Below are 16962 nucleotides of genomic sequence, written 5' to 3'. Positions count from 1 at the left end.
TCGTCTCTTCTCCTGGACTTTCCAACCCCCACGAGCTCCGTCGCATACCCCTCCTTACACGTCGGCATCGCCCTCTGTTTCTAGAACCTGCACACACGGCCCCGACCCCCACGACTCCCTCTCCCCCCCGTCACCCGTCCCCGCACCCTCACGACTTTCGTCTTGTGCATCCTTTGTCCTCCCATCTCCCAAGGTCGACAATAAACAAGCACCAAAATGTCGTCTCCTTCCGCCCAGCAGGGCTCCCTCTACCCCATTCACCTTCTGATGGATGAGCTCAAGTCTGACGATGTTGTTCTCCGTCTCAGCTCGATCCGTCGCCTGAGCACCATTGCTCTTGCGCTCGGCCCGGCACGGACGCGCGATGAGCTCCTTCCTTTCCTCCAAGTGAGTGGAGGGACGCCTAAGTGAATCAATGTGCAAACAGGCAAACATGTGGTCATCTTAGGCGCAAGGCTTGGCAGTAACTAACAAATACAGGACCAGCTCGATGACGAGGATGAGGTGCTGCTCGTGCTCGCGGAGGAGCTCGGATCGTTTGTCGAGTACGTTGGTGGCAAGCAGTACGCTTGGACGATTCTCGGCCCTCTCGAGAACCTTGCGGCCGTCGAGGAGACGCTCGTTCGCGACAAGGCCGCCGAGTCCATCTCGTCCATCGCCTCCGTTCTCTCGCCTCAGCACATCGACGAGTACTTCATCCCTCTGCTCAGCCGCCTGAGCAACGGTGACTGGTTCACCTCGCGCACGTCGGCTTGTGCCCTCTTCGCTGCCGCTTACCCGACGGCTTCCGCCGAGGCTCAGGAGGAGATGCGCCGCCTGTTTGCGTCGCTTGTTGCCGATGACACCCCGATGGTCCGCCGTGCTGCTGCTCGTGCTCTCGGTCCCTTTGCCAAGGCCATCGCTTCCGTCAACGGCCAGCACTCGATCCTCATCAACGACATCATCCCTCTTTACCGTCGTCTCGCCGGCGACGACCAGGACTCGGTCCGTCTCCTCACGATCCCCGACCTTATCGCCCTTGCCTCGAACCTCTCGAACGAGGAGACCAAGGACTACCTCCTCGAGCCGCTCCGTGCTAGCGTCGCCGACAAGTCGTGGCGTGTGCGCTACATGGTCGCCAACGAGTTTGTCGGTCTCGCTGAGAGCGTCGGACCCGAGATTGTCCGCGATGAGCTCATCAACGCCTTTGTCGGTCTCCTGAAGGATAACGAAGCCGAGGTCCGCACCGCCGCCGCTGGCCAGATCCCCGGCTTCTCCAAGCTCATTGACCGCGAGGCCATCCTCAACCGCATCCTCCCCTGTGTTCGCGACCTCTCCAGCGACACGAGCCAGCACGTTCGCGCTGCTCTTGCCATGCAGATCTCGGGTCTCGCCCCTCTGCTTGGCAAGGATGCCACCATCGAGCACCTCCTTCCCCTGTTCCTCCACCTCCTCAAGGACGAGTTCTCAGACGTTCGTCTTAACCTCATCTCCAAGCTCGAGATGGTCAACAACGTCATCGGCATCGACCGCCTGTCGCAGGCTCTCCTGCCCGCCATCATGGAGCTCGCCGAGGACAAGCAGTGGCGCGTTCGCCAGGCTATCATCGAGTACATTCCTCTGCTCGCTACTCAGCTCGGCGTTCAGTTCTTCGACGACAAGCTCGGCAACCTCTGCATGTCGTGGCTCGGCGACACTGTCTTCTCGATCCGTGAAGCGGCCACTATCAACCTTAAGAAGCTGACCGATGTCTTTGGCGTCGACTGGGCCCGCACCACCATTATTCCCAAGGTCCTGCAGATGGGCGAGCACCCCAACTACCTCTACCGCATGACGACCATCTTTGCCATCACCGTGAGTTCGTGGAAACCCGTGCAGAATTAACCTCAGACGATGGCTCCCTCCCTTAACACGGCTATCATCCGTGACACCGTCCTCGACGCCGCGCTCCAGCTCGTCTCGGACCCGATCCCCAACATCCGGTTCAACGTCGCCAAGTGCCTCGAGACGCTCGCTGCCGTCCTTGCCAACGACCCGGAAGGTCAGGATCTGATCCAGCGCCGCATCCTGCCCACCTTACGGCAGCTGCAGGAGGACTCTGACGCCGACGTCAGGTATTTCGCCACCAAGGCGTACGAGCGGACCACGGGTGCCGACTCTGGCGAGGCCATGGTCGTGTCCTAAGCCCCAGGCTGCTCCAGCTCATCAACAAAATCAACGACTTCTATAACTTAACCACGCCAACAATCAACAACTAAACCAACCATCGACGGCAACAGGAATAGATTTACCTTGCTACCGATCCGGATGCGGATTTCGGATTGTGAGAAGAGAAGTGGAGGTGGAGAGGGGCGACGTGTCAGCGGAAGGCCGGTGCTGGGGCGCGAGGATGAGCGCACGGCCCGGCTCCTTTTTAGATAAGAAGTGGACGGATAGTCAAGAGGTAGAAATATATACCCCACTTTTATGAACCAAGAATGCAGCACACCGGCCTAGCAGCAAACAAATGGAACGGATGTGACATCTAAGAAAGGACTATGGGTGATGTTTATTAGGGAAATGCAAAGGTTACGATTTTCGTGGGGAGATTTAGTGGGGACAAGCATACTCTCTCCAGTCTTTAGACGGTGAGGACGCCGCGGAGGATGCCCTTCTCCTGGTCGGAGAGCGCGTCGACCATCTCCTGCATGCCATTGCAGTTGGAGGCGTAGCACTGGCGGAGGACGTTGGTGATGTGCTCGCCCATATCGATCTGCGCGAGCGGGTCAGTCTTGAGGTCCTCGTCGTCGTCCTGGGCGTCATTCTCGCCGCCGCCGCCAGCGTCGAGCCAGTCCGAGAGGAACGCAAACTCGTCCTCGCCGGCCGAGCCGAGGGGGTCGTCGTCGGCCCAGTCGTCGTCCCCGTCGTCCTCCTCAATCTCGCCGTCGTACGCCGCGCCGCCCTTCTTCTTCCCACTTCCCTCCGCCGAGACGTCCTTCAGAAGGAGCTTCAGCGCCTTGACGGGGAACGGCACAGAGGTATAGGTCGTCGGCGTGGAGCGCGTTCGCGACCGCGTCATGATGCGGTTCCGGTTCCGTTCGTCCACCACCATGTCGCCCTGCACGGTAACATTGCGCAACTGCGGGGCGGGGAGGGCGAAGAGCTTGCCGAGCCCGAGGTCCGAGACGCGAATATTCCACGAGCCCGTAATCGTGTCCGCCTGCTCGCACCAGGCCTGCAGCACCAGGTCGAGCGCGGGGCGCTGCGTGCCGTCCGCCATGGTGACGGGCGGGAACGAGGAGAGCAGCTCGAGCGTCTGCTCCGTATACTCGGTGCCGAAGAGGTAGGCGAAGGGGATGACGAGGCTCTGAATGAACGACGGCATCGTCGCCGTCGCGAGGCGCTGGACGATCGCCCGCAGCAGGTCGCCGAGGACGGGGGCGATAGCCCCGCCCGCCTTGCGGAACATGTGCATGATGAGATCACCGACGAAGACACCACCCGTCTCGCTGAATGTCGGCGCGAGGAAGCGACCAAGCAGGCCAAAGATGCACGCGATCCCGTTGCTTCCATCAGGAGCGTGCCAGGCAATCAGCGAGTCGCAGTCCTTGCGCACCACGAGCGTCAGGTGGATCATGCCGTGCTGGATCACGTCCATGTCGTCCGTGCCGCGCAGGAGCGTGATGATCGAGGCGGTGACGCTCGAAATGAAGTCGCCGCCGAGCGGGCCGGGGCGCGGCTTGATCAGCGCATTGGCGAGCTGAACGGCCTCTCCGGGGACGTAGACCGTGTCCTCGGTCGTGGGGGTGAGGATGAGCTCGGCGATGCGCGGGGCGAAGAAGGCCGTCGTTGTGTCCACGACGCTCTGCAGTGGCGAGGACGCCAGCGCATCCACAATCTCCTCCACGATCGCCGTCAGAACCGGGTCGGTCAGATTCTTCATCCACTGCTCCCACACCGCGCCGCAGACGGTGCGCACGACGTCGGCCGTCAGGCGCTCCTTGTCCAGCGACAGAACGGCGTATACCGTCTCCATGACGAGGTAGAGCGTCTCATTGCTCGCCTCGGGAAGAATCGGGAGGAGAAGCGAGAGCACGCGCGGAGCCTCGGGACCCATGACAGAGGCATCGACGAAGCGGCAGAAGTTGCGCAGCGTCTTGACCGCCGAGATCTTGACGGGGACGCTCGTGTCGGGCGCCTCAAGCGCGACAATCGCTGCACCGAGGTACTGCTGAGCAACATTCGGCGGGAGCGCACCGGCAAACTGGCTCGCGAACACGAATGCACGGCCCTGCAGGAACAGAGCAGAGGACTGCTGCAGCAGGCCCGGGATGACCTGGTCGAAGAAGAAGGCAAGGTCAAACGTGTTCGGCCGCTTCTCGAGGGCGTCATCCTCGAGGATACCACGCACGTCGTCCGCAATGCCGCCGATCAGGCCCAGAAGAGCCTCGAGCGGCTTCCACCACGTCGCCTCGCCGCGCGAGTGGGCGTCGCTGCTCTCGTGCACACGGCGCTTGGCCAGGTCGTTAATAATGACACCAACCGGGCGTCCGTACTTGTCGATAAGCGAGCCCATCAGGTCGTGTCCGATGATGCGGAGCGAGTACACAATGTTGTCCTCGTCCTCGTCCTCGACGAAGGCGTTCGCGTCCTCCAGCCACTCGTCCTCCTGCTCCCTCGTCACCTGCGTGTAGTTCAGAACAAGCCCGACGATGGTCTCCATGATCGCAGTGCCACGCTCCTGTCCGCCCTCGTTGGAAATCAACAGCTCCTTCGCGGCGGGCACGCGCACAACCGGCTCCATGAACTCGAAGATGGCGCACGCCAGGTCGTCCATGTCCATCTTCGCGGTGTAAGCCGCGTCCGGGGCAGGCGCGGGCGGATCCGGCGCATCGGGGTCGTTGCTGATGTAGTACTTGAAGAAGGTCGGGAGGAGAGAAGTGAGGTTGAGAATGGCAGCGCGCAGGAACGTTCCAACGTGCGGCGAGAGGTACTTCGGGAACGCACCCTGGAAGGTAAGCATGACACGGAAGATCTGGATACGGAGCGCCAGGCTGTCCCAGTTCGCCGCCACCTCAGCCGCCGGGTCAACAGCGAGCAGCTGGCTGAAGGCGCTAAACCACACAGGCGCCATCTGGTCGAGGGCCTGGCGCACCGCCGCCGGGTGCTCGTCCTTGACCATGTTCAGCATCGTGATGATGTGGCGGTAGACAGCGACCGTGTCCGCGCGGGTGAGGTAGGTGTGCTCGGTGTTGCCGAGAATCGAGAGCAGAGCGGGGACCAAATCGCGCACAACGGGCAGCAGCTGGTCCTCGCTGAGGTCATTCTTAACGAACTCGGTGACGACACGCATGGCTCCGTGCACTGCGGCAGGCTGGCCGGTCTGCAGCATGCTGACGAGCGTGCTCAACAGGTCCTTCCAGTCCTCGGGCCAGTCGAAGCGGGCAACAGTCGAGGTGGCGAACGCCGACGCCGAGCGGATCTTGCTCTCGGGGTCGGACAGGGACTGGAGGAGGAGCGGGCGCACGGCGTCCTTGACCTCGGCGGGGGTCGTAGGCGGGGTGTATGCGTCCGCGCCGGGGTACCAGTGCTGGGCGATGTACTTCTGCAGCAGGATACCGGCCGACTGCCTTTGCGCCAGCGCGACAGAGTGGTCGCCCATGATCCTCGTCAGAGAGAGGCCGCCCTCTTAGACGTCAGCGAAAAGTCGATGAGATGTGCGTCATGGCGTACCGGGGTGATGGTAGAGGGTCTTAAGCTGCTCTTCGGCGCCGCGACGGCGACCCTCCTCAGGAGAAAGGGTCGCCTCGAGGCACTGCAGCACTTGCTGGTCGAGTTCGCGCCCGGTGGGGCCACCCTGCGTCGCCATGTTGTTGTTGAGGTCGATCGACGGGGTCTCGTTCGAAATCGCTCTAACGCGCGCGCGCGGAAATATGGACGCCACCGTGAGAGAGTGGAGGACGTCCAGTGGCAAATGGCCGCAACACCGTGTTGATGCTGTATTGTTCTTTCAATTGTTCACAACAAAGAGAAGCGCGAGGATAAGGCCACGGCTGCAATGCGGGCAGTGAATTAGCTGGATATCGGCACGCGCGAAGCGCATCCTGGAGCTTGAAGCAGAGGCGACAAGCGAAGTTGGTTGACCTCCACCTCCACACCACACCACACCACTCCACCGCCATCGGATGGTCTTCCTTTCTTGCCAGCGTCCTTTCCACTCTGCGCACGGACCGCCCAGTAACGAGGATCAAAAGAGTTCCCCACCAGGGAATCGAACCCTGATCGCCCGCGTGAAAGGCGGGAATACTGAACCATTGTACTAGTGAGGACGTCGATCCACCTCAAAGGTGGTGTTGCGCCGGCGGGGCGCTCGGAGGTCAGGCGCAAGGACGCCTTTTCAGCGAAACAGCTCCAAGCCATTCGGGGGAGTGGCAAACCGCATGCGTCTTCGCCCTTACGAGCCTGCCATTGAAGAGTTCAGCTCATGTACATCTTGGCAGGCAGTGTTCGGATGCCGCATCCAGAGTGTGGAACAGTGGCAACGTAGGCTTGAGTGTGGCGGATGCCTATAGTTTTCTGACCTTTCCGCGCGTTAGTCGTCAGCCGCAAACCTTAGGTTTTGGACACTGGAAGCGGGTAGCGTATTCAGCTTTCCCTTCGCTCAGATCCCTTTCTGCTGGATCTGGATCTGCGCAGTGAAGTCGCGGTGTACTGCTGAAGCGCCTTCTCCTCGAGTGACCGAGATGGAGAAACAGTCTCCTCACTAAGGCTTGATGCACGGAGCATGCACGGTGCACGCGCAGTAGAATGCGCAGTCAGTTGAGAAGACCTCGTGTATGCGGAGGGTGCCTCCTTCACGCCCGCTGTGCCCTGCGAGTCGAGGATCGTCCCATGTCCGCGACACAGCTTGGGGCCCAAGTTCATGTGTATAAGACGGCGCCCTGGGGTCGACTACCTCAGTCACTCCCAGATCTGGGTGACTGAACGCACGATGTTGCCCTGGGGCCAAGCCCTTGCCCCCCCGCTCCTTCGCCCCATAACGGTGCAGCGCCCCAACAATCCCGACAACATCGAGTCCGATCATAGGGGCAACAGCTTGGCGTCTGAGACGAACGAGATCGGCGACGCCAGGCTTCAGATCGCCAAAGCGATCACCAAGGTCAGGACGGACATCGGGGAGCTGAGAGCGCGCCAGGCGGAGCTCATCTCCGTGCTGCAGCAGCATGGGTCCGCAAGTGACCACTACGCCGCCAGTGTCGAGCTCGAGACTGTCATCAAACCCAGGATTAGTCAACGTGAGGCGTACGTTGTTCGAATGGAACAGATCCTGGATTGGACCTACCAGGTCGAGCATGAGCGAAACCTCTCGGGCTCCGGGCCGACTCACCTGTCTGCTGCTCTCATTCGAGAGCGCCTCCGTTTGCTGTAAGATGATTGCGACACTGTCTCGTCCGCTTGTCGTGTGACTGTTGTAGCTATATGCAGAGAGAGGATGATGTGTGGATCACTCAGCCGCACGCGCAGAATACATTCCGCTGACCTGGTGCCCAGCGGGCGGCACACTCCCTCGCGTACTAGGCTAGATTGTCTTGCACATCCTCGCTTCTCGTTCGCATCCTTCACGCTTCTTCCACGACCGCCATGGTCGTCGATATCAGGCCAATCCTCACCTTCTTCTTTGCTCTCTTCACACTCTGCCGTCAAAGCCTCACGATGCCGTCCGTCTTCCAGCCACCATCTCCCGCCGACCCCATCGTCTGCCACGTTGACATTGAAGTCGTTACCCCTGAATACCTCATTGGCGAGTCCGACAGCGAGACCATGGCAGCCGATGCCGAGGACATACACGACCTGAAGGAGTACTCGCGGCGCCGCTTCGCCCTGCAGACGCGGAAGAACGTCGTGTCGTGGGAGCTGAACAACATCCTCCGCGAAATCGAGGACACGGAGCGCTACATCGCCAAGCTGCGGCGCGAGCTCGCCCGCCTAGATCCCAGCGACGACTCGGGACACACTCTCGCGCACCTCGACTTTTTCACGAAGGAGCTCGTCGAGCAGCGCAAGGAGCTGAAGGAGCTTGACGCCAAGCGCCAGACACTCGAGGTTTTGCTGCAAGACATCTTCGCGCGGGCCAGAGTTCTTCAAGAACGCCGTGCCAGCCTCACCGCCAGCGCCTCCGACGATGCCGTCCCATCATAACGCAGCGTCTCTCTGTGCATTGTACCGTCCTTTCATTTCTGGGTCCTGTGCTGGATAGACGCGGAGGCGTCAATCAGCTATCATGCATCGCTATGATCAAGTGAGAAAGGCGTTACACCCTTAGCTTTAAGTGCGTGAATTTCGTCAAGGCAAATCTGAGGGGCGACAGGGGAAAGCTGTACAAAGCGCCCTTGTGCCCTCGAGTCCCCTCGTGCGCCCAACCACCTGTGCATGGTCGCCGCTGAGATTCGGTATTCCCGTCGTCGGGCGGGTCACTGCATTCGCGGGTCTTTCTTCGCAGGACGAATACAAAATGACTTTAGCAACATAGGCTGCGCCGGTCGGTGGTACCGCTGAGCCTTAGTCTCCGCGTGGACTTAATAATCGCCACCTTTGTTTGGCAGAAGGGCTACGGTTCCATGGTACCCTCTCCGTTGCCACCCAGACGCGAGAAACATCCGTGAGGGCACAGAAAAGTGCACACCCGCTGCACTGAACCCAGAATCAGCTTTTGTCAGCATGTCAATGTTGTCAACTGTCATTGACTTGCGAGTTTTCCACTCGTGCGCGCTCCCTGGCCAACCGCCACAAAACTCATTACCTAGCGAAAGTCGGCGCCTATGGCACCGTTCTCTTCCACCACGGTAGCAACTATCTGACGAACGCGAGTTACGGAAAAATGGCGCCTACTGGCGCACTCTTGAGTCGAAACCGTCTTCGCTGCCACGGCCAAAGCTCCAGGTCGTCGCTCGCGAAAAATGGTCACCCCTCGTCCACTACAGTGCCGCCCACCACTCTCTCGCCAGCACAAGGCGTTGAATCTGTCTCCGCTCACCGCAGCGTTTCGCTCCAGCGCAACCTCAGGTGAGGCGAGGTGGAACCGTTGCTTGATCTCTTACGCCCCCTCATCACTGTCCGGGGCTGCCTGAGACATCCCACACCTCACACACACACGCCCGCCTCAGTTCGCCCCTATCACCCTTATCGTCTTAGGTGGAGGTCAACTTCTGCTCGCATAGTCCAACTTCAAACCATCATTTCCCCACCAAATCGATGCGTAGAAGAACCAAACTTGGTGCAGTCGACGCGCAATGAGAAGGGCAAGCTCCTTAGCTAGTCAGAATCCCGGAATTCGCACATTTTTCGTGGCTGACGTCATCCCATATCGTCTAGCGGTTAGGATCCGTGCTTTTCAGTGTTGTTCACGAGCGCACGTGGCCGGGGTTCGATTCCCCGTGTGGGAAAACCATTCTTTTGGAATAGTCCATGCTTTTCTGCGTCGAATGGTGCTGGAATCAGCTCGTTCCGATCAGCAGAAGAGGAGATATCAACGCATCAAGCTCCTCGTCGTGAGACACAGATGTGTGCACTGTGTCAGATAACGGTTATCACTGTCGATCAGGTCCGCGCCCCTGCCCCGAGGGTTCATTTGTGTGTATCCAAGCTTGCACCAGCCCTAATGCGCGCATCACACACTCTATTCAGAGCGCGTCCGCCCAACCACACTTGGGAACACCACACTCATGGGAAAGAAAGCTCTATAGGAAACATGGCATCCCAAACATACTAAAAGGCTGGTAGATACTGAATAATGTGACAACGCTCCTGGCGTGGAAACCGCTTAAGCGGCAGTAGGCTTGGCGACGCCCATGCGCCAGCTTCCCTGCTCTCCGTACTTGGCCTCGACCTCGTTCTGGACCTTCTCAATGCTCTTGAAGTACTTGACGGTCTTGACGCGGAGTTCGGCGGTGGCGTCCTCGTCGCAAACAACAAGGGCCCAGGGGTGGCTCTGGAGCGCAGACGCCGTGACCATGTGGCAGACGCCGCCCTCGATCATCTGCGAGAGCGCGAGCGCCTTGTTGGCACCGGTGACGATGAGCACGACCTCCTTCGCGTCCATGACGGTCGCGACACCGACGGTGAGCGCCATGCGCGGCACAGCGGCGAGGTCGTTGTTGAAGAAACGGCAGTTGTCGATGATGGTCTCGTACGCGAGCGTCTTGATACGCGTCCGCGACTTGAGCGACGAACCCGGCTCGTTGAACGCAATGTGGCCGTCGGCACCAATGCCGCCAAGGAAGAGGTCGATGCCGCCGACCTTCTTGATCTCGATCTCGTACTGCTCGCACTCGGCGTAGAGGTCCTCCGCGTTGCCGTCAAGGATGTGGGTGTTCTTGGGGCTGGGTGTGTCAGCTAAACGTTCTTTCTGTGCGCCGTTGCGGCATGGGTTCGGCACTGCGGGCCGGACTCTGAGCCAGAGAAGGCTTCGAAGCTCGCCGACAGGGCCGAAGCTTGGCGGGCAACCTTCGCTTGTCACCGCGGAGGGCCCCGCACTCCGCCAAAAAGTTGGAAGTGCCGCCCCACCACCGTGCTGCCGAGGTTGCAGCCGACGCCCGCCATACGTAGATACTCACTCAATGTCGATCAGGGAGAAGAAGTTCTTGAACATGAAGGTGTGGTACGACTCGGGGTGGTCGCGGGGGATGCCGACGTACTCGTCCATGTTGAACGTGATGACATCCTGGGGCGTCAGCTAACATTCCTGGGGTGTTTCTGCTCCTCGCCGGATTCCGTTCTGAGTCACATTGGGAGAGCCCTAGAGCTCGGAGACCCAGAGAGGAAACTGAAACTCACCTTGAACGAGACCTTGCCCTCCTTGTACAGCTCGACGAGGCGGCGGTACACGGGCAGCGGGGAGGAGCCGGTCGGGAGACCGAGGACGAAGTTCGGGTGCTCCTCAGTGGGAACGAACTTGTTGATACGGCGGACGATGTAGTCGGCGATGTGGGAGCCGACCTCCTCCTTCGTGTCGCGGATGGTAAGACGCATTGTGCTTTGTGCTTGTCTGAAGCTCGGGGTCGATGAAGTTGTAAGAGTTGCGAATGTGGTTTGGTGTGGGGGCTGAAGAGGCGCTCTTTGGCTAGAAGTAGGGCGTGCGGCGACTGGCTATGGTGATGAGGAAGGGGGTGAAGATCACAAGTTGGCGCAATATATTGCATCAGCGTAGCGGGCTACGGCGCAGTACCGGTGACGCCGACCACAGTCAGCAAACGTTTGCGAGATCGCTCCAAGCGTTTCTGCCGTGCCGCCCGGTCGCCCACAGTGGTGCCTGCCGTCATGTACCGCAAGGAGGGAGCTAGGGAGGTTGCACGCGAAAAAGCGGCGTTTATCCCGAACCTCGTAAAGGCAGTCAGTCGACGCGGGTTCCAGTAAATGGAAGCATCTGGGGGAGGGGCAGTAAGCATACTCCGTAAAGCATTGGCACAATGGGGATTACGGCTGATGCATTGGCCCGATTTGGGGATGGTCAAAGTACCGACTATGCCGGAGGTGCAAGGAGGTGATGCATCGGGGCCGCGGGAATGGGATCTCCTCTGCTGGCAGGGGGCGATCGGGAGAAACGCCGTTTTCAGAATCCGGCGAGGTCGGCGAGCTGATAAGACAGTTGTTTTCAGGCCCCACACCCGCACCAGGGCAGCCGGGGGAGCCGGGGGTGACGTCGAAATCTCGCCGCTTTCACGAGTGTCTGGATCTCGGACTCGCCGCTGCTGGCTCCCCGCCCGCAGGTGGCCGGGCGGCATGAACGTTGCTGACTTTTAGCCGTAGCTGCTCTTTGTGAGTAGAGGCACGGCGGGATTCAAAACCATCCACATCTGGTCACAACAGATCTGCTCTCCCGCAACGCTTCGACTGACAACCTCCACACTTCTAAAGTCCCCACCGACTCTTTCCTCGACACATACCTAGTCTGGACTTCAGCTTCTCGCGTCAGCTCCTCCCTCACTTCTTCCTCCACCCCACTTCCATCTCTTTCCACTCGCCATCACCATGGCGGACATCATCCGCTTCACGAACGGCTACCTCGCGCAGCCGGACGGCACCGCAGTCCGCGGCGACCTGTACATCAACTCGCGCACGGGCAAGATTGTGTCCGGGCAAGACTCGTTCTTCACGGACCGCCTGAACCCGGAACAGACGATCGACGTGCAGGGCCAGATTGTGTCCCCGGGTCTGATCGATGTTCAGATCAACGGCGCGTACGGCATTGATTTCTCCGAGCTCGACGACTCGGAGCCGGGAGAGAACCGCTACGTCGCCGGCCTCGAGCACGTGTGCAAGCGTATCGTCGAGACTGGAACCACGGCGCTCGTGCCCACGATCATCACGCAGAAGGAGGCGCTGTACGCCAAGCTCCTCCGCCTCCTCGGCCCGCGGAGCAAGGAGGGCTCCGCCCACATCCTCGGATACCATGCCGAGGGCCCCTTCCTCCACCCCGAGCGGAGGGGGATGCACACCGAGACGCTCCTCCTGCAGGCGACGGACACGCCGCCGATCAAGAGCTTCGAGAAGGTGTACGGAGAGGGACTGGACCAGGATGGCGTCAAGATGATCACGGCCGCCCCCGACGTCAAGGGCGTTATGGAGTGTGTCGAGCCGCTGACCAAGCGCGGCGTCACGTTCTCGATTGGACACTCGGATGCCGACCTCGAGCAGGCCCAGGAGGCCGTCCACAATGGCGCCAGGATGATCACGCATCTGTTCAAGTGAGTGGGGCCACCTAGCGCCGAATCCCCAGCTCTCTGCACTGGAACTCTGTCGAGATGAGAGTAGTCAGCTAACCCCAGTGCCATGCCGCCAATCCACCACCGCGACCCGGGCGTGATCGGTCTGCTCGGCAACCCGGACCCGCGCCCGTACTACGGCATCATTGTGGATGGCCTGCACTCTCACCCGAACACGGTGCGCATCGCGTACGGCGCCGCTCCGGACCGCTGTATCCTGGTCACGGACGCGCAGTGGATTCTGGACCCGACGCTGCCCGACGGCCTGCACGAGTGGCGACCTGGGTTCTCCTTCCGCAAGGAGGGACTCCGGGTTGTTCTCGATGGCACGAACACTCTTGCCGGAAGCGCCATTCCGTTCTACATGTGCGTCGACAACCTGTCCAAGTGGGCTAGCATCACTATTCCCCAGGCGCTCGTCTGCGCTACCTACCACCCGGCCCAGATGCTCGGCGGACGCATTGCGGAGACGAAGGGCCAGCTCAAGGAGGGCTTTGATGCCGACCTGTGTATTTTTGGCTGGGACGGAAAGGTCAAGTCTACCTGGGTCATGGGCAAGGAGGCGTTCCGCGCCCCGGAGCTCAGCAAGGGCGGCGTTATGGCGCCGGTCAACGGACACGCTTAGATGGAGGGTAGGGGAGTACAATGCATGTGCATACAACTAGAGCCATTATAATTAGTCCGGGTCCATGTATTTACTGGCTTGAGACGCGAGACGCGAGACGGGCGAGAGGCTCGGGCGAACAGAAGACAAAGACGGAGGAAGCCCGCGGCGAGGACGGCGGTTGGCTCCCCGTGGCGCAGGCTACTGATAAAGTAAACGTGGGTATACAACGGATGAAGAAAATGGGGAGCCGAGAGTGGTGCTTTGATAACAGATAAGGCGACAGAGCGATAAGGCGTTTTTAGGCGGATGATACGCGCGCCAGCTGGTCCGCGTATTGCCGCAGTGTCTGGCCGGCGTTGCGGCTGACGTGGGCCTGGGGCAGGCCACCGGACGAGAGCATGTCTGCGACATCGTTCAGGAGCGGGATCGCGTCCTCGGCCTGGAACGGCGAGCCGCTGAGACCCTGGTCCTTGATAGCGTCCACGAGGACGGATCCGGCAAGGGTGATCATCTGACGTCAGCTAAAAGGTCCAAACACGCTAGCTGCGATAAACTCACAGAAAGATAGCACGGGGGCAGGTTGCAGAGCTCTTCGCGAGAGGGCCATGCGTGGCATTTCTCGAGGAAACCGACAGCGGCCTCGATGCCGTGCGCCCACGACGCAGAGCGCAGGCGCGGGTTGCCGCCGAGACTCTTCGCGCTCGTAGCATGCACGAGCATGCGCGCAAACTCCCAGAAAAGGTCTATATGGCGCATCCAATCGGGTCCAAGTCCGTGGCTCTCGAGGTCGGCGCGCCACCACTCGAGGCTCGCATTGATGCTGGACGCAAGGCGGGCGTGCGCGGCTGACTGGGCGGCGGGGTTGACACCCTGCATTGCAGCCTCGTGCTGCGAGCGCCTGTGATACCAGTCCCGCAGGAGGGTGATGAGGCGCGCATGGAACGTGAGAAGGATGTCGTGCGGAGGGTAAGCCTCGCCAGGGAGGGGCGAGTCCGGGATCAGCACCTGGCAGTACGCCATCGGATCACGGCGGGGCGTAGCAGGGTTGTCCCGCTGCAGCGCCTCCGTGCCGTCGACGATGTAGCACAGCAGCCACACGCGGGCCATGTCCTCGCGCGTGGCATCGCGCTTGACGGGAAGCAGACCGCACACCTCGCCAAGCGTAGGAGGGAGAGGCACAGTGAGGGACGTCCACTTGATCCAACCGCGGGCCCACTTGAATGCCGAGCTCGCGATCGTGGCAGCTTGCTCCCGCTCGGTCATGAAGGTTGCGAGAATACAGGCACCGATGATCTCCTCAGGTCCGATTCCCAATTCCGGGTCCAGTTCCTCTTCGCCATCCTCGTCCTTAGCGCCGGTACCGCCACCAAAGGGTGTGTCAAGCGTCGAGATGAAGCTGTCCGCGGGAGAGTTCACGAGCAGCTGCGTGACCTCGCGCGCCAGGACCGGGCGGTGCTCGTGGGACTTGGGCACGCGCTCCGCGGCAACGAGGCACATGACGCTCAGAATGAAGGGCGTAATCGTGCTGGGCCCCTGGGGGATGTAAGGGAACTTGCAGAACTCGAGGCGGTAGCCAAAGAGCCATGGCGACAGTTTCGAGTGGAAGCTGATGTCAGTTGCGCTCTAAGGGTCAATGCAAGATAAGCTCTCACTAATTAACAAGGCTGATAGCCTCGCCGTTTCCGATGAGTCCTCGCTTGATGATGTTTGGGCGCGGATCGGCGGAACCGAGCTGCTCACTGGCAAAGGACGCTGGGTTCGGCGGTGCCTGAGAGCTCGGCGATTGAGCCGGACGTGATTCATTCAGCAGCCCGAAGATGCCTTGAGTGCTGCTGCTAGGGTTTGAAGGCGGTGCCATCGGACCTGAAACGGGGCCGGGCTGCGTGCTGTCGACGGATGACGCGCTGAAGTGCGTAGTCTCCACAGGAGAGATAGCGGGCAACGAGGTGGGGGTTGGGTGCATGCCGGGGGGACCGTTGGGGCCGTTGGGTCCGTTAGGTCCATGGGGGCCATTCGGTCCGTTGGGCCTGAAGCCACCCATCTCCACGGGTCCCATAGGACCACCATAGTTGTTTGGTCCCTGTCCCGGGGGGAACGTCATCGCATCAGGAGAACTGTTGATCCGCTCCAGACGCTGCATGTGCACGTCTGAGGGGCGGATGCCCTGCTGATGGTGGACGTCCATCATCTTGTAGTCGGGAGGGAAGGGCGCCATGGACAGTGCAGAGTCGTCCATGTCGTCCTCGGACTTCTTGCTACGCCTGCGCTTGCGGTTTGCCTCTGCGGCAAGCTCGCGATTACGCTCAGCTCCCCATCCCTGCAGCACCGCTAGTTCCCGCTCAGGAACCTCATATCTCTGGAAGGGCTGTTCCATCGGAGGAACTGCGCCCTGTCGCGTGAGGTGTTCCAGGATGTGGTGAACCGCAGCAGACATCTGAGACAGGTGCTGCAGGCCATTGTACACGTCAGCTGTCAGCGTCTGCTGCCAATCCTCGTCCTGTTTGTCAGCTGAAATCCAGCTTATTAGCTAAGCTCACATGTCCTCTGGGGTAGAAGATACACCGCTCCTTGCGGGCACGGCAGCGGACACAGTCGGACTCATTCTCTTCAACGATGCACTTGAGCTTTGCTCGGCGACAGTTTGCGCACGCCTTTTGTTTCTTCTCTCGAACGAGAATGGAGTGAGGGTCCTTCTTATCTCCGTTCGGGGAAGACGACTTGGCCGCAAACGACTCGCGGCGCTCTGTCACATTCGAGTTATTGCGCGCACGCTTCTTGGGCGGGCCGCTCGGCGGCGCCAGCGACTCAGGCGGAGGGCGCGAGGTGTCGGTAGTCATGTTGATAGCTGGGTCGAGGACCTGAGAGGAGAAGCTGCTGTTCGATCGGGCTGAGGTTGGTCTAGGGTCGTTGCCGACCGTGGTATCCTGCATAGGATCCGAAGGTCCGGAGCTTGCTGAGGGTGGTGACGGCGGTGGGTCGAGGGTTTATGTCACGGCTGGCGGTTCCGAGATCAACGGCCTCGGTGTAGACGGCGTGATAACGACTTTAGCAGCCAGGGAAGTATGTGCCAGACGACCAGGCGACCGGCGCACTGTTTGATATAGTAGGGTGTTGGCGGAGCCTTGGAAGAGTTGATCCGCGGGCGACGCCAAGAGGTGCAGGTTTATGTAGAACAGCAGGGCGCGAGAGATTATGCTGTCACGTCGACTGTTGGAGAGTTGGGGGACCTGGGGAAAGAGAGGCCGGAGAGGGCGGGATCGCGTGATCGGTGATGCGGTGTGGAGATAGCAGAGATGGAGCTTGTCAAGACGCGCAGGTGGAGAGGAGCAGGGGCATGACAAACCAGACCAGAGCCACGAGGAGAGGGTCTGGAGGGGATACGCGTAGGATCCGTAGAGAGTCGAGGGTCAAAGGTCCAGGGCCGAGGAGAGAAGGAGCAAGAGGAAGAGGAAGTCTGAGGAAGGCACGAGAGGCGACAGGGCTAGCAAGGGACGACGGAATACTCGCGGCGTACTAGCAGTCAACGGCTCGTCGGGATGATGGGCGAAGTGCGCGATGATGAGCTGGGCCCAGCTGGGAGTGGTATGGCGTCCGCGGGCAGCGGTGCAGTTGGCTCCGTGGCTCAATCGTATCAAT

General features: G+C 60.5%; 7 protein-coding genes and 2 non-coding genes across 9 annotated transcripts; 5 read left to right on the top strand and 4 right to left on the bottom strand.

Annotated features, from left to right (window-relative positions):
- Positions 1–216: 216 nt before the first annotated feature.
- On the top strand, positions 217–2163 carry A1Q1_00702 (protein phosphatase PP2A regulatory subunit A; the record flags this gene model as incomplete). The annotated part of the gene is made up of 3 exons (XM_014328441.1): positions 217–387; positions 481–1833; positions 1933–2163. 3 exons carry the CDS (start codon positions 217–219, stop codon positions 2161–2163), a joined length of 1755 nt encoding a protein of 584 aa, XP_014183916.1.
- A 436-nt stretch (positions 2164–2599) lies between these two features.
- A1Q1_00701 (uncharacterized protein) lies at positions 2600–5827 on the bottom strand (the record flags this gene model as incomplete). Its single annotated transcript, XM_014328440.1, has 2 exons — positions 2600–5646; positions 5692–5827. 2 exons carry the CDS (start codon positions 5825–5827, stop codon positions 2600–2602), a joined length of 3183 nt encoding a protein of 1060 aa, XP_014183915.1.
- A 387-nt stretch (positions 5828–6214) lies between these two features.
- Positions 6215–6287, bottom strand: A1Q1_t080. Its single transcript has one exon. It is a non-coding gene; the product is annotated as a tRNA-Glu (tRNA).
- Positions 6288–6949: 662 nt separating this feature from the next.
- On the top strand, positions 6950–7387 carry A1Q1_00700 (uncharacterized protein; the record flags this gene model as incomplete). The annotated part of the gene is made up of 1 exon (XM_014328439.1): positions 6950–7387. One exon carries the CDS (start codon positions 6950–6952, stop codon positions 7385–7387), a length of 438 nt encoding a protein of 145 aa, XP_014183914.1.
- Positions 7388–7671: 284 nt separating this feature from the next.
- On the top strand, positions 7672–8157 carry A1Q1_00699 (uncharacterized protein; the record flags this gene model as incomplete). Its single annotated transcript, XM_014328438.1, has 1 exon — positions 7672–8157. The coding sequence occupies one exon, from the start codon at positions 7672–7674 to the stop codon at positions 8155–8157; it is 486 nt and encodes a 161-aa protein (XP_014183913.1).
- Positions 8158–9315: 1158 nt separating this feature from the next.
- A1Q1_t102 lies at positions 9316–9401 on the top strand. The gene has a single exon. It is a non-coding gene; the product is annotated as a tRNA-Glu (tRNA).
- A 377-nt stretch (positions 9402–9778) lies between these two features.
- A1Q1_00698 (glucosamine-6-phosphate isomerase) lies at positions 9779–10986 on the bottom strand (the record flags this gene model as incomplete). Its single annotated transcript, XM_014328437.1, has 3 exons — positions 9779–10337; positions 10572–10678; positions 10792–10986. The coding sequence occupies 3 exons, from the start codon at positions 10984–10986 to the stop codon at positions 9779–9781; spliced, it is 861 nt and encodes a 286-aa protein (XP_014183912.1).
- A 999-nt stretch (positions 10987–11985) lies between these two features.
- Positions 11986–13344, top strand: A1Q1_00697 (N-acetylglucosamine-6-phosphate deacetylase,NagA; the record flags this gene model as incomplete). The annotated part of the gene is made up of 2 exons (XM_014328436.1): positions 11986–12701; positions 12783–13344. 2 exons carry the CDS (start codon positions 11986–11988, stop codon positions 13342–13344), a joined length of 1278 nt encoding a protein of 425 aa, XP_014183911.1.
- Positions 13345–13624: 280 nt separating this feature from the next.
- On the bottom strand, positions 13625–16256 carry A1Q1_00696 (uncharacterized protein; the record flags this gene model as incomplete). The annotated part of the gene is made up of 4 exons (XM_014328435.1): positions 13625–13837; positions 13885–14932; positions 14979–15823; positions 15864–16256. The coding sequence occupies 4 exons, from the start codon at positions 16254–16256 to the stop codon at positions 13625–13627; spliced, it is 2499 nt and encodes an 832-aa protein (XP_014183910.1).
- Between the last annotated feature and the right edge of the window lie 706 nt (positions 16257–16962).

The sequence above is a fragment of the Trichosporon asahii genome (genome assembly GCF_000293215.1).
Source record: "Trichosporon asahii var. asahii CBS 2479 unplaced genomic scaffold scaffold00003, whole genome shotgun sequence".
NCBI lineage: Eukaryota > Fungi > Basidiomycota > Tremellomycetes > Trichosporonales > Trichosporonaceae > Trichosporon > Trichosporon asahii.
The sequence above is the reverse complement of the archived record's forward strand: the minus strand, read 5'-3'. Positions and strand labels throughout refer to the sequence as shown.